We start from the raw sequence: 23,633 nt of genomic DNA, 5'->3' as shown, positions 1-23,633 counted from the left end.
TGCCCCAATTATTCAAAGTGAAGTTGACTGTTAAAAACCAGTTTGAATTTTATTTATTTTTGTTGGATTTTTTTTGCAGTACCAGTTTCAAAAAGTGAAGTCTCGTCCAGCAGTTTTCTATCTTTGACAATGTAGGCATTCCTTTGCCACAATAAAAGTTATCGGTCTCTCCGGGACTCGGAACCATCTGCAGAAAAATAGCTGTCGCTTCTCTGTGTCAAAGTATTCAAACTGTCCCTTTACTTCCAATAGGTTTGGGGTTCTTACCCCATGACAACTAGATAAACTGGCGGTTTCGCCTTAAGTTCACGGAATCATCACAAAACAGGACTGTTTTGTGAAGTCCCACGTTCATTTTATTTAAAAAAAATCTTTTTATTGGCATTTTCAAAATTATATACATTGCCGTTCGCTTTCATTTATCCTACAGTCACAAGGGTTCCTTCTTCGGTTTCCCGATTTACAGTCTGTAGCCATCTTCCTTTGCACACAATCCTCCCTTCCCCCCCCCCCCATTTTTCCTCGCCACGTTAGGTTGAGCCTCGCGCATGTGGAGGTAGAGTTGACCCTGTGCAGTGCTTCGCTCCAGAGTCCCCACCCTGTTTCGAATCCCAAGTCTTCCTCCCATTTCCTCCTCGTCGTGTCCAGTTCGGTGTCGGCCCTCTCCTGCAATCGTTCGTACATGTCGCTACAGTTCCCTCTGCCTAGGATGTCTGCGTCCAGTAGCTCTTCCAATAGCGTCTGTCGTGGTGGACGCGGGTATGTCCTTGTCTCGTTCCGTAGGAAGATTAAGCTGCAGGTATCTGAGTTTGTTGCCTTTAGCGAGTTGGAACTTTGCGTCAGTTTGTCCAGTGTTGTTAGTCCCACATTCATCACGCAGTAATGGGTAAGGTTTCACAGTATGAGGAAAAAGGTATTAGCAACACCGAGGAACAGATGTAAGAACCTGAGGGGCTTTGACAGGATCGAGGTGGAGAGAATATTTCCTCTTGTGGGAGAATCTACTGCTAGGGGTCACTGAGAGAGCGGCCCACTTAGATCAGAGGTGAAAGGTTATCGGGGGTCGGCAGGAATGTGGGGTTGAGGTTACAATGGGATCAGCCAATGATATTATTGAATGGGGAGCAGGCTCGAGGGACCGAGTGGCCTCCTCATACCCGTAGTTGGCTGGATTCTCCGATTCAGGGGCTATGTCCCCACGCAGGCGTGGGAACGGTGGAAAACTGGAGCAAAACAAAGAGCAAAGAACAAAGAAAAGTACAGCACAGGAACAGGCCCTTCAGCCTTCCAAGCCCGTGCAGACCATGCTGCCCGTCTAAACTAAAATCTTCTACACTTCCTGGGTCTGTATCCCTCTATTCCCATCCTATTCATGTATTTGTCAAGATGCCCCTTAAATGTCACTATTGTCCCTGCTTCCAACACCTCCTCCGGCAGCGAGTTCCAGGCCCCCACTACCCTCTGTGTAAACAACTTGCCTTGCAAATCTCCTGGTACCTTAAACCTATGCCCCCTAGTAATTAACTTTTCCAGCTTGGGAAAAAGCATCTGACTATCCAATCTGTCCATGCCACTCATAATTTTGTAGACCTCTATCAGGTGACTTCCGGTGGCGACGATGTTCGAGTGAGCCGCACATTCGGCGGGCTCTCACTCCGGCGGGGCTTTAGGGCTGATTCCCCGCGATAGCGGGGACCACGGGGCTGCAAAAGTGCTGGAGAGCGAGCTGCAATCGATGGAACCGCGGGAGTCCAGGAAGCAGAGGACGAGAGAGAGAAAGAGACAGAAGCAAGGAGCAGGAGAAACTGACCTGGGACCTAAGATGGCGGACACACGGACCCTGGACTCAGCAATCCAGCAGGCGCTGGATAACATGCTCCAGGTGATGAAAGGCAGTTTTGAGTCGCTGAAGCGGGACAGCTTGGACCCAATCCAGAAAGCGGTGGATCAGCTGAACCAGAGGCTGGACGCCCAGGATGTTAAAGTTAAGGAGGTGGGAGAGGCAGTGGAGGAGCAGGTGGATGCGCAGACGATTGCGGCGTTAGAAGTTGACGGGCTGAAGGAGCGGCAGAGAACATTACTGGACAGAGTGGAGGAGTTGGAGAATAGAGCCCGCAGGAACAATCTGAGGATGGTCGGCCTCCCGGAGGGGGCTGAGGGAGCTGATGCTGCAGCGTTTGTAGCAGACCTGCTGAAGCAGCTGATGGGGGCCGAAGCCTTTCCGTGACCGCTGGAGCTGGAGGGGGCGCACAGAGTGCAGGCGAGGCAGGGGCTGCCAGGGGACCCCCCCCCCCCCTCCCCCACCCCCCGCCCGATGGTGATTAGGTTCCACAGGTTCGTGGACAAGGAGCGGGTGCTGCAGTGGGCAAAGAGCGCCAGGAGCAGCACGTGGAACAACAGTGTCCTCCGCATTTACCAGGACCTAAGCCAGGAGGTGGCTCGGCGGCGAGCAGCCTTTAAGAATGTTAAGGAGGTGCTGTTCAAGAAGCACATGAAGTTTGGTCTGCTGTTCCCGGCTCGTTTATGGGTCACGCACCAGGGTCAACACCACTACTTCTCCGAGCCTGAAGAAGCGATGGACTTTGCGAGGGATCAGGGGCTGGTCCCGAAAAGAGGTCCCACGGGCACGAATTAGGGCCCAAGGATTACCGTATGAAGATACGCCGAATGGGCCTGGACTGTTGTTCAACGGCTTGCTGGGTTAAAGGTGCCAAGCGGGACATTTGGCACGCTTCCCTTTGTTTTTTGGTTACTGGGTTTTTTTTCTTCTTTGGTTTTTGTTTTCTTCCTCTTTTTTCTGTTTTTTCCTTTTCGTGCGGGGTTTTTGCTTTTTGTGGGGCTCGCTGAGTGCGCTGGAGCCGGTATGGTAACTAAGGGTGGCCGGTCAGCGAGGGGGGTTAAGGACGTGGGTTGGGGGGTTTTTGTTTTACGGATGTCTATGCCTTCCTGTGCCAGTGAGTTTGCTCCAGCGGGTTGGAGAGGGGGATGGGGCGCCGGGGAGTGGGGAGGAGGACGGGGAAACAAGGGGAATGAGACAGGAGGGGCGCCGGAGTGTTGAGTCACCGGCCTAGCAGATTGGCTAGTCAAGGTAGTCAGGTGGGGGGGGCGAATACAGCCAGATGGATGGCAGGGTGGGGGTATCGGGAGATGTTGTTAGGGGGGTGGTGGGGGGGGGGGGGGGGGGTTGTTCAACTGACGTGGGAGGGATTTGAAGTAGACAGTGGGAAGGAGGTCGAGGGTGGAGGCAGCCAAGAGGCGGGCCAAGAATGGCGCGACGCGTGGGCCGGGGGCCGGTCCGAGAAAGGCTATGGCTGACCGGCTTTGGGGGGGGGGGGGGGGGCTGATCACCTGGAACGTCAAGGGACTGAATGGGCCGGTTAAGAGGGCGCGGGTGTTCGCGCACTTGCGGGCCCTGAGGGCGGACGTAATTATATTGCAGGAGACACATCTGAAAGTGTCAGACCAGACCAGGCTAAGGAAGGGCTGGATTAGCCAGGTCTTCCACTCGGACTTGGACTCTAAGTCCAGGAGGGTGGCAATCATGATCAACAAGCGGGTGCAATTTGAGGCGGAGGGCATAGCCGCAGACAGGGGGGCAGATACCTGATGGTACGGGGCAGACTGGAGGGGAGAAGAGTGGTGCTGGTGAATATATATGCCCCAAACTGGGATGACGTGGACTTCATTAAAAGAGTGCTGGGGAAGATCCCGGACTTGGATTCTCGCAAGCTAATAATGGGAGGGGACTTTAACATGGTCCTTGACCCGGGGCTGGATCGGTCGTGTCCCAGAACGGGTAGACTCTCAGCAATGGCAAGGGAGCTGAAAGGGTTTATGGAGCAAATGGGTGCAGTGGACCCCTGGAGAGCCAGACAGCCGATAGGAAGGGGCTACTCGTTTTACTCGCACATCCATAAAGTATATTCCAGGATAGACTTCTTTGTTCTAAGCAGGGATTGTATAGGGGAGGTAAAGAACACGGAATATTCGGCAATTACTATCTCAGACCATGCCCCGCATTGGGTAGACCTGCAGATCGGGGGAGCGAGCTACCAACGCCCGCAATGGAGGCTAGACGTGTGTTGGAACCAACAATTCTACGGACACGTGCTTGTAGGATTAGAATAGCGGTTTTAATATACTCACAACAGAGCCAGCCTGTTAGCCATTGAACTTTCGGTGAACTGGCTGGCTGACCATGTGGCACTGATCTTTATACAGCAGCTCCAGGGGGAGGAGTCCTGGGCAGAGCCAAGGGAGAAGCCCCATACAACTCGAGCATTCCCAGAGCTACTCCGCCTGGAGGACAGGTAGTGCAACTGCACTTACAATACAGACACATGTATATACAGGTTATAATCCGGTGTGAATCACATTCACCACATTGTGGGACTGCTGTCGGAGGAGGGGATCTGTGAGAGGCTTCGGAGGTGTAAGCAAAATTACCTACAGGTGAATGACACGGGGGAGGTCTCAGCGGCGACCCTGTGGGAGGCGCTAAAGGCAGTAGTGCGGGGGGGAGCTGATTTCAATTGGGGCCCACAGAGCCAAGGCAGACGGGGCAGAGATGGATAGATTGGTCAGGGAAATGGGTCGGATAGATGAAGAGCACGCGGAGTCCCCGGGGGAGGTTTTACTCAGAGAGAGGCAGAGACTACAGGCGGAACTGGGGGCACTATCCACGAGCAGGGCCGTGGAACAGCTTAGGAAGGCGAGGGGAGTGGTGTACGAGCATGGGGAAAAGGCTAGCAGACTGTTAGCGCAGCAACTCAGGAGGAGGGAGGCGGCCAGGGAAATAGGTAGAGTAAGAGACCGGGGGGGCGCAAAGTGGAGAACCCGGCAGAATTGAATACGGTATTCCGGGACTTCTATCGTAAGCTGTATACTTCGGAGCCGCCGGAAGAACCGGAGGGGATGAAAAGGTTTCTGGATGGGTTAACATTCCCAACAGTTGGGGGGGGGGGCGAGTGGAAGAGCTGGGGGCCCCGATTAGAGTAGAGGAGGTATTGGGGGGCCTTAAGGCCATGCAGCCGGGGAAGGCCCCGGGGCCGGATGGATACCCAGTAGAGTTTTATAGGAAGTTCTCTGAGCTGGTGGGCCCGGTCTTGGCGAGGGTTTTCAATGAGGCAAGGGACAGAGGGACCCTGCCGCCGACAATGTCACAAGCCACCATATCTCTGATATTGAAGCGGGGTAAAGACCCGGAGGTGTGCGGGTCCTACAGGCCAATCTCCCTGATTAATGTAGACGCCAAGCTCCTGGCAAAGGTACTGGCGGGGAGAATGGAGGACTGTGTACCGGAGGTGATTGGGGAGGATCAAACGGGGTTCGTGAAAGGTCGGCAGCTGGCGGCCAATCTGAGGAGATTGCTCAACGTGATAATGATGCCCCCGGCGGGTAGAGAGGTGGAGGTAGTGGTGGCAATGGACGCCGAGAAGGCCTTTGACCGGGTGGAGTGGGACTATCTATGGGAGGTGCTCGGACGGTTTGGGTTGGGGGAGGGACTGGTGAATTGGATCAAATTATTATATCAGGCCCTGAGGGCCAGCGTCAGGACCAACAGAGAAGTGTCGGAGTACTTTAGGTTGTACCGAGGGACCAGGCAGGGCTGCCCGCTCTCCCCGCTGCTGTTTGCGCTGGCCATAGAGCCGCTGGCGATTGCGCTGAGAGCCGCAGAGGGTTGGAAGGGGATGGTGAGGGGCGGGGTTGAACACAGGGTTTCTCTTTACGCAGACGACCTGCTCCTGTACGTGTCGGACCCAGTGGCCGGGATGGGAACTATACTGGGAATGCTGAGGGAGTTCGGCCAGTTCTCAGGATACAAATTAAATGCGGTCAAGAGTGAAATGTTTGTGGTCCAGGCAAGGGGCCAGGAGAACAGATTGAGAGGGCTACCGTTTCGGCTGGTTGAGGAAAATTTCCGGTATTTGGGAATCCAGGTGGCACGAGACTGGGGCAGGCTGCATAAGTTAAATTTGGCCAGGGTGGTGGAGCAAATGAAGGGAGAGTTTCGGAGATGGGATGCACTCCCGCTGTCGCTGGCAGGGAGGGTGCAGACTGTAAAGATGACAATCCTCCCTAGATTCCTGTTTGTTTTTCAGTGCCTCCCGATCTTTGTCCCACAGTCCTTCTTCAAAAGAGTTAACGGGCTGATCATGAGCTTTGTTTGGGCCGGGAAAATCCCCGCGGGTGAAGAAGGCGATGCTGGAGAGGAACCGCAGCGAGGGAGGGCTGGCTTTGCCGAGTCTGATTAATTATTACTGGGCGGCCAACATCGCTATGATAAGGAAGTGGATGGTGGGTACGGGGTCTATTTGGGAGCGGGTGGAGGCGGCTTCGTGCAGGGGCTCCAGCTTGGCAGCCCTGGTCACGGCTCCTATACCGCTGCCGCCGGCCAGGTACTCCACCAGCCCGGTAGTGGTGGCGACCCTGCGGATATGGGGCCAGTGGAGGAGGCATGTAGGGGAGACGGGGGCGCGGTTTGGGCGCCAATCTGGGACAACCATCGGTTTGCCCCCGGCAGTATGGATGGGGGGTTCCGAGTATGGCGGCGAGCAGGGGCGGGAAGGGTGGGTGATATGTTCCTGGAAGGGAGCTTTGCGAGTTTGAGGAGCTTGGAGGAGAAATTTGGGCTGGTAAGGGGAAATGATTTCAGGTACCTACAGTTGCGGGACTTTGTTCGTAGACAGGTCCCATCTTTCCCACGCCTCCCGCCAATGGGGATCCAAGACAGAATAGTCTCTGGGAGGGACGAAGGGGAGGGTAGAGTCTCGGGTATATATAAGGTGCTCATGAGGGAGGAAGGGTCCCAGACAGAGGAACTGAAACTTAAATGGGAGGAGGAGCTAGGCGGGGAAATGGAGGACGGGCTGTGGGCAGAGGCCCTGAGTAGGGTGAATTCGACTGCAACATGTGCCAGACTCGGGCTGATTCAATTTAAGGTCGTTCACCGGGCCCATATGACGGTGGCTCAGATGAGCAAATTCTTTGGGGTAGAGGACAAATGCGCTAGGTGCGCAGGAGGACCAGCGAACCACGTACACATGTTTTGGACATGTCCGATGTTTAGGGGGTACTGGGAGGGATTTGTGGGTGTCATGTCCCGGGTGCTAAAAACAAGGGTGGCGATGGGTCCAGGGGTGGCAATTTTTGGGGTTTTGGAAGACCCGGGAGTCCAGGGTGAGAAAGAGCCGATGTTTTGGCCTTTGCTTCCCTGATAGCCCGGCGACGAATACTATTGGCGTGGAGGGACTCAAAGCCCACGAAGACTGAGTTGTGGCTTGCGGACATGTCGAGTTTCCTGGGTATGGAAAAAATTAAGTTCGCCTTGAGGGGATCTGTGCAGGGGTTCGACCGGAGGTGGCAACCATTTATTGACTTCTTTGCGGGAGAGTGAGCGTCAGCCCGGGGGTGGGGGGGGAGGGCGGTGGGAGGGCGGGGGGGGGGGGTAGAGTAGAGTAGGAGGGATAAAATGGCGGGTAGTACCGGTGGGAGAGGAGCGGGCTTGTGCAGTATGGTACGATTGAAGTATTGAATGTTCGTGGATGTTTGCACTTTTTTGCTTTCTTTCGGTTGATGTCTGTAACTGTTTACAAAGCCAAAAACTACCTCAATAAAATTGCTTGTTTAAAAAAAAACTTGCCTCGTACATCTCCTCTGAACCTTGCCCCTCGCACCTTAAACCTATGCCCCCTAGTAATTGACCCCTCTACCCTGGGGAAAAGCCCCTGAGTATCCACTCTGTCTATGCCCCTCATAATTTTGTAGACCTCTATCAGGTCGCCCCTCAACCTCCGTCGTTCCAGTGAGAACAAACCGAGTTTATTTAACCGCTCCTCATAGCTAATGCCCTCCATACCAGGCAACATCCTGGTAAATTCCTTCTGCACCCTCTCTAAATCCTCCACATCCTTCTGGTAGTGTGGCGACCAGAACTGAACACTATAAAATGGCCACCGTTTTGCTGGGGGCTAGCAGGATGGCAGTGTAGCTCTAAGCTGCCGATACGCCCCGGAGAACTGCCGGGTCCGTGGCCGCTCATGCGGGCGGTGGCGGCCGCCATGGCTTCATGGCGGAGGCCGCTCACTGACCCCACCCACAAAATAGTCCATCCCCCCTTCGGCCGGCTTGTGTGCCCCGGACCACCACCCCACAGTGCCCCCAGCCCCCTTACCCCCCGCTACCCTGGGGATTGGCCCTCCCCCGACTGTGGAAGCGCTGGACTGAGTCCGCAGCCACCACGCCGAGTTCCTGACGGGTGAGACCATGAGAGAGCCACGCCGTCGGGAACGCGGGCGGGTCGGGGGCGGAGCATCAGGAGGCAGGCCTCAGGCATTGTCCAAGTTGGGTCGGACATTGTCTCAGGGAATGGAAGCAGTGGGTAATGGGCAATGGGTGTTCGTGTAGCTGCAAGCTGGCTTCTGCAGGGCACAGTGTTGGTTCCTTGCAGCTTGTGGTATATCAGTAATTTTGACTTGAATTTGGAAGATTTGATGAGGAAGTTTGCAGATGGTTTGAAATTGTCCGCGGAATTGATAATGAAGAAGAGAGCAGTCGACTGAAGAAAGACATCGGACAGTGAGGGGGAGCGCAGTGGTTAGCACTACTGCCTCACAGTGCCGGGGACCTGAGTTCAATTCCGACCTTGGGTCACTGTCTGTGCGGAGTCTGCACGCTCTCCCCATGTCTGCGTGGGTTTCCTCCGGGTGCTCCGGTTTCCTCCCACAGTCCAAAGATGTGCAGGTTAGGTGGATTGGCCGTGCTAAATTGTCCCTTAGAGCTCAAAGGTTAGGTGGGGTTGTGTGGATGGGACGGGGGGTTGGGCCAAGTGCTCTTTCAGAAAGTCAGTGCAGACTCGATGGGCCCAGGCCTTGTACACTGTCGGGATTCTATGTCTGATGCACTGGAATAAATTGATGTTATTTTCATATTTCAGATATTCTCTTCATTCTTATCTGTGTTGCGTTGACGTCTATCGTTGCTTTAGTCAGCAGTTTGACCACCTTCATAGCAGCAGTGATCATAATCGTTACCTCAAAGAAAACCCAAGGTATTTATGAATAATTAGCAGGTTAAATGGTCAGGCTATTCCTAGATCAAATCGTCATTTGCTGACATTTGCTTTTCCCATTTTGGGATTTACAGATCCCGACCGGCAGCAGGAACTAACCACCGTTTTTGTGATCTTTCAACTTGTGTCCATCATCAGCCTGTTGATTGCCTGCCTTCTGTCTGTGTTCGAGTTGGGTAAGTGACCTGTTTTACTGATGTCTGAACGCACACTCACTACAGTCAGATACCCGCCTGTGGTTCCTGTCATCAAATTGAACACAATCGACGGGCAACATTGATGGGCCGTCATTCAAGCTGCATGGAGAGGTTGTGGGGGTCCATACCAGAGAGGGGAAGAAAGATATTGCCCCTTTAACAGATAAACATTGTGCTGGACCTTCACGTGAGGAGCAGGCGCACCTCAGGGCTGTTAAATTTGGGTAAATACTGTCCAAATATATTACAATTCTCACCCGTGTGACTTCAGCCAATAAATCTCATTCATCATAGGGTTGCGCAGTGGTTAGCACTGATGCCTCACACGCCAGGGACCCGGGTTCGATTGCGGCCTCAGGTGACTGTGCGGAGTCTGCACGTTCTCCTGTGTCTGCGTGGGTTTCTTCCGGGTGCTCCAGTTTCCTCCCACAGTCCAAACATGCGTAGGTTAGGTGGATTGGCCATGATCATTGTGCGGAGTTACAGGGGCAGGGCAGGGGAGTGGACTGAGGTAGGAGGGTCGGTGCAGACCTGATGGGCCGAATGGGCTCCTGGACTGCAGGGATTCTAAGGATCTCTGCTCAGCACAGACTGAGACCATTCAGCCCACATGTTTGCCCAAGTCTGTTCCCCAGGAAATATTTTCCCTTCAGATAATGATCCAATTCTCTTTCAGAAGTCTCAATTCAATCTTCCTCCACCACATCACCCAGTCAGTCAGCACCAACCAACTCACTGTGTGAAAAACATTTTCCTCAGGTCGCTTCATTTCTATTCCCACTCCCCTCTCTCCTCTCCCCCCTCCCCCTCCCACTTGGCTCACTCACCCCCTCAACCCTCATCTCCTCACCCCTTCGCCACTCAACTCCCTCAGCCCCTCCTCCCTCACTCCCTCCTGTCATTAACCTCCCTCACCTACTCTACCCTCACCCATCCCCTCCTCAGCCCCTCCTCCCTCACCCCCTCCTGTCATTAACCTGCCTCACCTACTCTACCCTCACCCATCCCCTCCTCAGCCCCTCCTCCCTCACCCCCTCCTGTCATTAACCTGCCTCACCTATTCTACCCTCACTCATCCCCTCCTCAGCCCCTCCTCCCTCACCCCCTCCTGTCATTAACCTGCCTCACCTATTCTACCCTCACCCATCCCCTCCTCAGCCCCTCCTCCCTCACCCCCTCCTGTCATTAACCTCCCTCACCCCCTCCTGTCATTAACCTCCCTCACCTATTCTACCCTCACCCATCCCCTCCTCAGCCCCTCCTCCCTCACCCCCTCCTGTCATTAACATTCCTCTCCCATTCTTCCTTCACCTGCTCCCCCTCCTCTCTCATCCCCTCCTCCCAATAATCTGCCTCACTCCCTCCTTCCACTCATCTCCCTCAACCTCCATTCACACGCGTCACCCACTCCCTCATCAACCCCTCCTCCCACTCCTCTCACTCACCACCTCCTCGCATCCCTTCTTCCGTCACATCCTCCTCCTCCCATCAAACTCTCTCACCCCTTCTTCCCACCCCGTTCCTCCCTCAGTCCCTCCCTCCCTCAGTCCCTTCCTCCCTCAGCCCCGTTCCTCCCTCAGTCCCTTCCTCCCTCAGCCCCTTCCTCCCTCAGTCCCTCCCTCCCTCAGTCCCTCCCTCCCTCAGTCCCTTCCTCCCTCAGTCCCTCCCTCCCTCAGTCCCTTCCTCCCTCAGCCCCATTCCTCCCTCAGTCCCTCCCTCCCTCAGTCCCTCCCTCCCTCAGTCCCTTCCTCCCTCAGCCCCGTTCCTCCCTCAGTCCCTCCCTCCCTCAGTCCCTTCCTCCCTCAGCCCCGTTCCTCCCTCAGTCCCTCCCTCCCTCAGTCCCTCCCTCCCTCAGTCCCTTCCTCCCTCAGTCCCTTCCTCCCTCAGTCCCTCCCTCCACAGCCCCTTCTTCCCACCCCGTTCCTCCCTCAGTCCCTTCCTCCCTCAGTCCCTCCCTCCCTCAGTCCCTCCCTCCCTCAGTCCCTTCCTCCCTCAGTCCCTTCCTCCCTCAGTCCCTTCCTCCTTCAGTCCCTTCCCCCCTCAGTCCCTCCCTCCCTCAGTCCCTCCCTCCCTCAGTCCCTTCCTCCCTCAGACCCTTCCTCCCTCAGTCCCTCCCTCCCTCAGTCCCTCCCTCCCTCAGTCCCTCCCTCCTCAGTCCCTCCTCCTCAGTCCCTCCCTCCTCAGTCCCTCCTCCCTCAGTCCTCCCTCCCTCAGTCCCTCCCTCCCTCAGTCCCTCCCTCCTCAGTTCCCTCCCTCAGTCCCTCCCTCCCTCACAGTCCTCCCTCCCTCAGTCCCTCCCTCCCTCAGCTCAGTCCCCCCCCCTCCCTCCCTCATCCCTTCTCCCACCCCTTGCTCCTCAGTCCCTCCCTCCCTCAGTCCCTCCCTCCCTCAGCCCCCTCCTCCTCCCTCAGTCCCTCCCTCCCTCTCCCTCCTCCCTCCCTCCCTCCCTCAGTCCCTCCCTCCCTCAGTCCCTCCCTCCCCAGTCCCTCCCTCCCTCAGTCCCTCCTCCCTCAGTCCCTCCCTCCCTCAGTCCCTCCCTCCCTCAGTCCCTCCCTCCCTCAGTCCCTCCCTCCCTCAGTCCCTCCTCCCTCAGTCCCTCCCTCCCTCAGTCCCTCCCTCCCTCAGTCCCTCCCTCCCTCAGTCCCGTTCCTCCCTCAGCCCTCCCTCCCTCAGTCCCTTCCACCCTCAGTCCCTTCCTCCCTCAGTCCCTCCCTCCCTCAGTCCCTCCCTCCCTCAGTCCCTTCCTCCCTCTGTCACTTTCTCCTCAGTCCCTCCCTCCCTCCCTCCCTCAGTCACTCCCTCCCTCAGTCCCTCCCTCCCTCACTCCCTCCCTCCCTCACTCCCTCCCTCAGTCCCTCCCTCCCTCAGTCCCTCCCTCCCTCAGTCCCTCTCTCCCTCAGTCCCTCTCTCCCTCAGTCCCTCCCTCCCTCAGCCCCTCCCTCCCTCAGCCCCTCCCTCAGTCCCTCCCTCCCTCAGTCCCTCCCTCCCTCCCTCAGTCCCTCCCTCCCTCCCTCAGTCCCTCCCACCCTCAGCCCCTCCCCTCCCTCAGTCCCTCCCTCCCTCAGTCCCTCCCTCCCTCAGCCCCTCCCTCCCTCAGCCCCTCCCTCCCTCAGTCCCTCCCTCCCTCAGCCCCTCCCTCCCTCAGTCCCTCCGTCCCTCCTCCCTCAGTCCCTCCCTCCCTCAGTCCCTCCCTCCCTCAGTCCCTTCCTCCCTCCCTCAGTCCCTCCCTCCCTCCCTCAGTCCCTCCCTCCCTCAGTCCCTTCCTCCCTCAGTCCCTCCCTCCCTCAGCCCCTCCCTCCCTCAGCCCCTCCCTCAGTCCCTCCCTCCCTCAGTCCCTCCCTCCCTCAGTCCCTCCCTCCCTCAGTCCCTCCCTCCCTCAGTCCCATCCTCCCTCAGTCCCTCCCTCCTCCCTCAGTCCCTCCCTCCCTCCCTCAGTCCCCCCCTCCCTCAGTCCCTCCCTCCTCTCTGAGCACTCTCTGATCGACGCGTTCCTTTAACACTGCAATTGGTTTATTATAAGATGTGTGTTTGACTGGGGAAGACTTTCTCCTACACTTCATTGTTCAATCTTCTTGAAGCGAATCGGTGTTTGGAGGATTGAGGGTGAGGGACAGTGTGACCAAACCCTTATTTCACTAACATTTCTCTTCCCTCCCTTTCACAGGCTTCGCCCTATGGTGCCAAATCACCGCAGGCTTTGGATGTTTCCTGAGTTTAGTAGTGATCATCTACATTTCCATCCTCTTTCTCGATCTGAATACTGACGAGTTCCAATCATTTTTATCAAGGAAGAGTAAGTTTAAAGAGTAATATTTCTGCCTGGGCACATGTGTCTATTCTCTGTCTCCAAACTGTTAGAGTTGGCTCTGCTCCTCCTGGATTAGAGGGGATTGTCTAACCTGACAAGATGGATGGGGTTACAAACAGGCAGAGCGGAGGTCGCTGATATCCCTGCCTCTTCTGTCGTTGTTAAACTGGAGGTGACTGACGGACCACCTTCAATTTGCTGCCTTTCGGATGAGTGTCAGAAAGTAAATGTTGAGTGAGGGTGGAGGGTCACTGAGGGATCCTGACGTGGCATTAAGATGAGGGTGAGTGACAGTGGTAATTACGGAGTGAGGAGGCATCTCCACACAGAGGGTAGAAGCTACAACAGGCTCTGTTAGTCTGAGGGGGGCTGCTCACCAGCAGCATTGGGGGATGATACTGGTCAGAATGTGGTGGAACGTGCCAGACCATTTAGTGTTCCTGTCCGGAAAAAGGTCATTGGGATCATGGCAGAGTTGCAACCTTGCCCCCCTGATCTCCCTGTGTCAGTGTTACCCACTCCCCCTGATCTCCCTGTGTCACCGTTACCCACTCCCCCTGATCTCTCTGTGTCAGTGTTAACCAATCCCCCTGATCTCCCTGTGTCAGTGTTACCCACTCCCCCTGATCTCCCTGTGTCAGTGTTACCCACTCCCCCTGATCTCCCTGTGTCAGTGTACCCACTCCCCCTGATCTCCCTGTGTCAGTGTTACCCACTCCCCCTGATCTCCCTGTGTCAGTGTTACCCACTCCCCCTGATCTCCCTGTGTCACCGTTACCCACTCCCCCTGATCTCCCTGTGTCAGTGTTACCCACTCCCCCTGATCTCCCTGTGTCAGTGTTACCCACTCCCCCTGATCTCCCTGTGTCAGTGTTACCCACTCCCCCTGATCTCCCTGTGTCACCGTCACCCACTCCCCCTGATCTCCCTGTGTCACCGTTACCCACTCCCCCTGATCTCCCTGTGTCAGTGTTACCCACTCCCCCTGATCTCCCTGTGTCAGTGTTACCCACTCCCCCTGATCTCCCTGTGTCAGTGTACCCACTCCCCCTGATCTCCCTGTGTCAGTGTTACCCACTCCCCCTGATCTCCCTGTGTCAGTGTTACCCACTCCCCCTGATCTCCCTGTGTCAGTGTTACCCACTCCCCCTGATCTCCCTGTGTCAGTGTTACCCACTCCCCCTGATCTCCCTGTGTCAGTGTTACCCACTCCCCCTGATCTCCCTGTGTCAGTGTTACCCACTCCCCCTGATCTCCCTGTGTCAGTGTTACCCACTCCCCCTGATCAGTGTTACCCACTCCCCTGATCTCCCTGTGTCACTGTTACCCACTCCCCCTGATCTCCCTGTGTCAGCTGTTACCCACTCCCCCTGATCTCCCTGTGTCAGCCGTTACCCACTCCCCCTGATCTCCCTGTGTCAGTGTTACCCACTCCCCCTGATCTCCCTGTGTCAGTGTTACCCACTCCCCTGATCTCCCTGTGTCACCGTTACCCACTCCCCCTGATCTCCCTGTGTCAGTGTTACCCACTCCCCCCTGATCTCCCTGTGTCAGTGTTACCCACTCCCCCCGATCTCCCCTGTGTCAGTGTTACCCACTCCCCCTGATCTCCCTGTGTCAGTGTACCCACTCCCCCTGATCTCCCTGGTCAGTGTTACCCACTCCCCCTGATCCTGTGTCACCGTTACCCACTCCCCCTGATCTCCCTGTGTCAGTGTTACCCACTCCCCTGATCTCCCTGTGTCAGTGTTACCCACTCCCCCTGATCTCCCTGTGTCACCGTCACCCACTCCCCCTGATCTCCCTGTGTCATTGTTACCCACTCCCCCTGATCTCCCTGTGTCAGTGTTACCCACTCCCCCTGATCTCCCTGTGTCAGTGTTACCCACTCACATTGATATATTCCTGTCTGTTGGGGACACACTCACACCAGCTGCATTCGCAAAGAATGTGACCAGAGCTTCTAAAAGAAAGTTTCTTCAGTCTGTGGAACATTTTACCCGCTGTATGTGATAAATGGTGAGGGGTATTAATTGGTCTGGTCAGAATCTAGAAGGCTGATTTACAATTGTTTCTCTCCTGACAGTTCATCAGTCCATCATATTGACGTGTGAAATTCTCTGTTTGGCCATTTCATCCATTCTAATTCACGGATCCGTAACCAATCGTGAGTAATTGTCAAATATCATTGGCTTGATAAACTGCCAAAATCAGGGTGTCTCTTTATCATTTCCCTTTGCGACAGAGGGATTTCTGTCGGCTCCCCACATGAACTCCTGTAGTAACTGAATCTTATTGGTGCCTATAATCACCAATATTGGTGTCTATAATCTATAACAGTGTGACACTGTCCCTGTGTGACTATATTTAATATTGGTGTGTCTATAATCTATAACAGTGTGACACTGTCCCTGTGTGACTATATTTAATATTGGTGTGTCTATAATCTATAACAGTGTGACACTGTCCCTGTGTGACTATATTTAATATTGGTGTCTATAATCTATAACAGTGTGACACTGTCCCTGTGTGTGACTATTTAATATTGGTGTGTCTATAATCTATAACAGTGTGACACTGTCCCTGTGTGACTATATTTAATATTGGTGTGTCTATAATCTATAACAGTGTGACACTGTCCCTGTGTGACTATATTTAATATTGGTGTGTCTATAATCTATAACAGTGTGACACTGTCCCTGTGTGACTATATTTAATATTGGTGTCTATAATCTATAACAGTGTGACACTGTCCCTGTGTGTGACTATATTTAATATTGGTGTGTCTATAATCTATAACAGTGTGACACTGTCCCTGTGTGACTATATTTAATATTGTGTGTCTATAATCTATAACAGTGTGACACTGTCCCTGTGTGTGACTATATTTAATATTGGTGTGTCTATAATCTATAACAGTGTGACACTGTCCCTGTGTGTGACTATATTTAATATTGGTGTGTCTATAATCTATAACAGTGTCACACTGTCCCTGTGTGTGACTATATTTAATATTGGTGTGTCTATAATCTATAACAGTGTGACACTGTCCCTGTGTGTGACTATATTTAATATTGGTGTGTCTATAATCTATAACAGTGTGACACTGTCCCTGTGTGTGACTATATTTAATATTGGTGTCTATAATCTATAACAGTGTCACACTGTCCCTGTGTGTGACTATATTTAATATTGGTGTCTATAATCTATAACAGTGTGACACTGTCCCTGTGTGACTATATTTAATATTGGTGTGTCTATAATCTATAACAGTGTGACACTGTCCCTGTGTGTGACTATATTTAATATTGGTGACTATAATCTATAACAGTGTCACACTGTCCCTGTGTGTGACTATATTTAATATTGGTGTCTATAATCTATAACAGTGTGACACTGTCCCTGTGTGACTATATTTAATATTGGTGTCTATAATCTATAACAGTGTGACACTGTCCCTGTGTGTGACTATATTTAATATTGGTGTCTATAATCTATAACAGTGTGACACTGTCCCTGTGTGTGACTATATTTAATATTGGTGTCTATAATCTATAACAGTGTGACACTGTCCCTGTGTGACTATATTTAATATTGGTGTCTATAATCTATAACAGTGTGACACTGTCCCTGTGTGTGACTATATTTAATATTGGTGTCTATAATCTATAACAGTGTGACACTGTCCCTGTGTGACTATATTTAATATTGGTGTCTATAATCTATAACAGTGTGACACTGTCCCTGTGTGACTATATTTAATATTGGTGACTATAATCTATAACAGTGTGACACTGTCCCTGTGTGACTATATTTAATATTGGTGTCTATAATCTATAACAGTGTGACACTGTCCCTGTGTGACTATATTTAATATTGGTGTGTCTATAATCTATAACAGTGTGACACTGTCCCTGTGTGTGACTATATTTAATATTGGTGTGTCTATAATCTATAACAGTGTGACACTGTCCCTGTGTGTGACTATATTTAATATTGGTGTCTATAATCTATAACAGTGTGACACTGTCCCTGTGTGACTATATTTAATATTGGTGACTATAATCTATAACAGTGTGACACTGTCCCCGTGTGTGACTATATTTAATATTGGTGTGTCTATAATCTATAACAGTGTGACACTGTCCCTGTGTGTGACTATATTTAATATTGGTGTGTCTATAATCTATAACAGTGTGACACTGTCCCTGTGTGTGACTATATTTAATATTGGTGACTATAATCTATAACAGTGTGACACTGTCCCCGTGTGTGACTATATTTAATATTGGTGTGTCTATAATCTATAACAGTGTGACACTGTCCCTGTGTGTGACTATATTTAATATTGGTATGTCTATAATCTATAACAGTGTGACACTGTCCCTGTGTGTGACTATATTTAATATTGGTGTCTATAATCTATAACAGTGTGACACTGTCCCTGTGTGTGACTATATTTAATATTGGTGTCTATAATCTATAACAGTGTGACACTGTCCCTGTGTGACTATATTTAATATTGGTGTGTCTATAATCTATAACAGTGTGACACTGTCCCTGTGTGTGACTATATTTAATATTGGTGTCTATAATCTATAACAGTGTGACACTGTCCCTGTGTGTGACTATATTTAATATTGGTGTGTCTATAATCTATAACAGTGTGACACTGTCCCTGTGTGTGACTATATTTAATATTGGTGTCTATAATCTATAACAGTGTGACACTGTCCCTGTGTGTGACTATATTTAATATTGGTGTGTCTATAATCTATAACAGTGTGACACTGTCCCTGTGTGTGACTATATTTAATATTAGTGTGTCTATAATCTATAACAGTGTGACACTGTCCCTGTGTGTGACTATATTTAATATTGGTGTGTCTATAATCTATAACAGTGTGACACTGTCCCTGTGTGTGACTATATTTAATATTGGTGTGTCTATAATCTATAACAGTGTGACACTGTCCCTGTGTGACTATATTTAATATTGGTGTCTATAATCTATAACAGTGTGACACTGTCCCTGTGTGACTATATTTAATATTGGTGTGTCTATAATCTATAACAGTGTGACACTGTCCCTGTGTGTGACTATATTTAATATTAGTGTGTCTATAATCTATAACAGTGTGACACTGTCCCTGTGTGTGACTATATTTAATATTGGTGTCTATAATCTATAACAGTGTGACACTGTCCCTGTGTGTGACTATATTTAATATTGGTGACTATAATCTATAACAGTGTGACACTGTCCCTGTGTGACTATATTTAATATTGGTGTGTCTATAATCTATAACAGTGTGACACTGTCCCTGTGTGACTATATTTAATATTGGTGTCTATAATCTATAACAGTGTCACACTGTCCCTGTGTGTGACTATATTTAATATTGGTGTCTATAATCTATAACAGTGTGACACTGTCCCTGTGTGACTATATTTAATATTGGTGTGTCTATAATCTATAACAGTGTGACACTGTCCCTGTGTGTGACTATATTTAATATTGGTGTCTATAATCTATAACAGTGTGACACTGTCCCTGTGTGACTATATTTAATATTGGTGACTATAATCTATAACAGTGTGACACTGTCCCTGTGTGACTATATTTAATATTGGTGTCTATAATCTATAACAGTGTGACACTGTCCCTGTGTGACTATATTTAATATTAGTGTGTCTATAATCTATAACAGTGTGACACTGTCCCTGTGTGTGACTATATTTAATATTGGTGTGTCTATAATCTATAACAGTATCACACTGTCCCTGTGTGTGACTATATTTAATATTGGTGTGTCTATAATCTATAACAGTGTGACACTGTCCCTGTGTGTGACTATATTTAATATTGGTGTGTCTATAATCTAAAACAGTGTGACACTGTCCCTGTGTGACTATATTTAATATTGGTGTCTATAATCTATAACAGTGTGACACTGTCCCTGTGTGTGACTATATTTAATATTGGTGTGTCTATAATCTATAACAGTGTGACACTGTCCCTGTGTGTGACTATATTTAATATTGGTGTACTATAATCTATAACAGTGTGACACTGTCCCCGTGTGTGACTATATTTAATATTGGTGTGTCTATAATCTATAACAGTGTGACACTGTCCCTGTGTGTGACTATATTTAATATTGGTGTCTATAATCTATAACAGTGTGACACTGTCCCTGTGTGACTATATTTAATATTGGTGTCTATAATCTATAACAGTGTGACACTGTCCCTGTGTGTGACTATATTTAATATTGGTGTCTATAATCTATAACAGTGTGACACTGTCCCTGTGTGACTATATTTAATATTGGTGTGTCTATAATCTATAACAGTGTGACACTGTCCCTGTGTGTGACTATATTTAATATTGGTGTCTATAATCTATAACAGTGTGACACTGTCCCTGTGTGTGACTATATTTAATATTGGTGTGTCTATAATCTATAACAGTGTGACACTGTCCCTGTGTGTGACTATATTTAATATTGGTGACTATAATCTATAACAGTGTGACACTGTCCCTGTGTGACTATATTTAATATTGGTGTGTCTATAATCTATAACAGTGTGACACTGTCCCTGTGTGACTATATTTAATATTGGTGTGACTATAATCTATAACAGTGTCACACTGTCCCTGTGTGACTATATTTAATATTGGTGTGTCTATAATCTATAACAGTGTGACACTGTCCCTGTGTGACTATATTTAATATTGGTGTGTCTATAATCTATAACAGTGTGACACTGTCCCTGTGTGTGACTATATTTAATATTGGTGTCTATAATCTATAACAGTGTGACACTGTCCCTGTGTGACTATATTTAATATTGGTGTCTATAATCTATAACAGTGTGACACTGTCCCTGTGTGTGACTATATTTAATATTGGTATGTCTATAATCTATAACAGTGTGACACTGTCCCTGTGTGTGACTATATTTAATATTAGTGTGTCTATAATCTATAACAGTGTCACACTGTCCCTGTGTGACTATATTTAATATTGGTGTCTATAATCTATAACAGTGTGACACTGTCCCTGTGTGTGACTATATTTAATATTGGTATGTCTATAATCTATAACAGTGTGACACTGTCCCTGTGTGTGACTATATTTAATATTGGTATGTCTATAATCTATAACAGTGTGACACTGTCCCTGTGTGTGACTATATTTAATATTAGTGTGTCTATAATCTATAACAGTGTGACACTGTCCCTGTGTGACTATATTTAATATTGGTGTGTCTATAATCTATAACAGTGTGACACTGTCCCTGTGTGTGACTATATTTAATATTGGTGTCTATAATCTATAACAGTGTGACACTGTCCCTGTGTGTGACTATATTTAATATTGGTGTCTATAATCTATAACAGTGTGACACTGTCCCTGTGTGTGACTATATTTAATATTAGTGTGTCTATAATCTATAACAGTGTGACACTGTCCCTGTGTGTGACTATATTTAATATTGGTGTCTATAATCTATAACAGTGTGACACTGTCCCTGTGTGACTATATTTAATATTGGTGTGTCTATAATCTATAACAGTGTGACACTGTCCCTGTGTGTGACTATATTTAATATTGGTGTCTATAATCTATAACAGTGTGACACTGTCCCTGTGTGTGACTATATTTAATATTGGTGTGTCTATAATCTATAACAGTGTGACACTGTCCCTGTGTGTGACTATATTTAATATTGGTGACTATAATCTATAACAGTGTGACACTGTCCCTGTGTGTGACTATATTTAATATTGGTGTCTATAATCTATAACAGTGTCACACTGTCCCTGTGTGTGACTATATTTAATATTGGTGTGTCTATAATCTATAACAGTGTGACACTGTCCCTGTGTGTGACTATATTTAATATTGGTGTCTATAATCTATAACAGTGTGACACTGTCCCTGTGTGTGACTATATTTAATATTGGTGTGTCTATAATCTATAACAGTGTGACACTGTCCCTGTGTGTGACTATATTTAATATTGGTGACTATAATCTATAACAGTGTGACACTGTCCCTGTGTGTGACTATATTTAATATTGGTGTGTCTATAATCTATAACAGTGTGACACTGTCCCTGTGTGTGACTATATTTAATATTAGTGTGTCTATAATCTATAACAGTGTGACACTGTCCCTGTGTGTGACTATATTTAATATTGGTGTCTATAATCTATAACAGTGTGACACTGTCCCTGTGTGTGACTATATTTAATATTGGTGTCTATAATCTATAACAGTGTGACACTGTCCCTGTGTGACTATATTTAATATTGGTGTGTCTATAATCTATAACAGTGTGACACTGTCCCTGTGTGACTATATTTAATATTGGTGTGACTATAATCTATAACAGTGTCACACTGTCCCTGTGTGTGACTATATTTAATATTAGTGTGTCTATAATCTATAACAGTGTGACACTGTCCCTGTGTGTGACTATATTTAATATTGGTGTCTATAATCTATAACAGTGTGACACTGTCCCTGTGTGACTATATTTAATATTGGTGTGTCTATAATCTATAACAGTGTGACACTGTCCCTGTGTGTGACTATATTTAATATTGGTGTCTATAATCTATAACAGTGTGACACTGTCCCTGTGTGTGACTATATTTAATATTGGTGTCTATAATCTATAACAGTGTGACACTGTCCCTGTGTGACTATATTTAATATTGGTGTCTATAATCTATAACAGTGTGACACTGTCCCTGTGTGACTATATTTAATATTGGTGTCTATAATCTATAACAGTGTGACACTGTCCCTGTGTGTGACTATATTTAATATTGGTGTGTCTATAATCTATAACAGTGTGACACTGTCCCTGTGTGTGACTATATTTAATATTGGTGTGTCTATAATCTATAACAGTGTGACACTGTCCCTGTGTGTGACTATATTTAATATTGGTGTCTATAATCTATAACAGTGTGACACTGTCCCTGTGTGTGACTATATTTAATATTGGTGTCTATAATCTATAACAGTGTGACACTGTCCCTGTGTGTGACTATATTTAATATTAGTGTGTCTATAATCTATAACAGTGTGACACTGTCCCTGTGTGTGACTATATTTAATATTAGTGTGTCTATAATCTATAACAGTGTGACACTGTCCCTGTGTGTGACTATATTTAATATTGGTGTCTATAATCTATAACAGTGTGACACTGTCCCTGTGTGTGACTATATTTAATATTGGTATGTCTATAATCTATAACAGTGTGACACTGTCCCTGTGTGTGACTATATTTAATATTAGTGTGTCTATAATCTATAACAGTGTGACACTGTCCCTGTGTGTGACTATATTTAATATTGGTGTGTCTATAATCTATAACAGTGTGACACTGTCCCTGTGTGACTATATTTAATATTGGTGTGTCTATAATCTATAACAGTGTGACACTGTCCCTGTGTGACTATATTTAATATTGGTGTGTCTATAATCTATAACAGTGTGACACTGTCCCTGTGTGTGACTATATTTAATATTGGTGTCTATAATCTATAACAGTGTGACACTGTCCCTGTGTGTGACTATATTTAATATTGGTGTGACTATAATCTATAACAGTGTCACACTGTCCCTGTGTGTGACTATATTTAATATTGGTGACTATAATCTATAACAGTGTGACACTGTCCCTGTGTGACTATATTTAATATTGGTGTCTATAATCTATAACAGTGTGACACTGTCCCTGTGTGTGACTATATTTAATATTGGTGTCTATAATCTATAACAGTGTGACACTGTCCCTGTGTGTGACTATATTTAATATTAGTGTGTCTATAATCTATAACAGTGTCACACTGTCCCTGTGTGTGACTATATTTAATATTGGTGTGTCTATAATCTATAACAGTGTGACACTGTCCCTGTGTGTGACTATATTTAATATTGGTGTCTATAATCTATAACAGTGTGACACTGTCCCTGTGTGTGACTATATTTAATATTAGTGTGTCTATAATCTATAACAGTGTGACACTGTCCCTGTGTGTGACTATATTTAATATTGGTGTCTATAATCTATAACAGTGTGACACTGTCCCTGTGTGTGACTATATTTAATATTGGTGTGTCTATAATCTATAACAGTGTGACACTGTCCCTGTGTGTGACTATATTTAATATTGGTGTGTCTATAATCTATAACAGTGTGACACTGTCCCTGTGTGTGACTATATTTAATATTGGTGTGTCTATAATCTATAACAGTGTCACACTGTCCCTGTGTGACTATATTTAATATTGGTGTCTATAATCTATAACAGTGTGACACTGTCCCTGTGTGTGACTATATTTAATATTAGTGTGTCTATAATCTATAACAGTGTCACACTGTCCCTGTGTGTGACTATATTTAATATTGGTGTGTCTATAATCTATAACAGTGTGACACTGTCCCTGTGTGTGACTATATTTAATATTGGTATGTCTATAATCTATAACAGTGTGACACTGTCCCTGTGTGACTATATTTAATATTG

General features: G+C 48.3%; 1 protein-coding gene across 1 annotated transcript in view; it reads left to right on the top strand.

Annotated features, from left to right (window-relative positions):
• Positions 1-23,633, top strand: part of LOC119976718 — an 88,713-nt gene that overhangs the window by 5,752 nt on the left and 59,328 nt on the right. Inside the window, exons 2-5 of the mRNA XM_038817445.1 lie at positions 8,936-9,049; positions 9,145-9,246; positions 12,932-13,060; positions 15,162-15,242. Coding sequence (XP_038673373.1) covers positions 8,936-9,049; positions 9,145-9,246; positions 12,932-13,060; positions 15,162-15,242 — 426 coding nt within the window. The remainder of the gene's footprint in view (positions 1-8,935; positions 9,050-9,144; positions 9,247-12,931; positions 13,061-15,161; positions 15,243-23,633) is intronic.

This window comes from Scyliorhinus canicula, chromosome 13 (genome assembly GCF_902713615.1).
Source record: "Scyliorhinus canicula chromosome 13, sScyCan1.1, whole genome shotgun sequence".
NCBI lineage: Eukaryota > Metazoa > Chordata > Chondrichthyes > Carcharhiniformes > Scyliorhinidae > Scyliorhinus > Scyliorhinus canicula.
The sequence above is the reverse complement of the archived record's forward strand: the minus strand, read 5'-3'. Positions and strand labels throughout refer to the sequence as shown.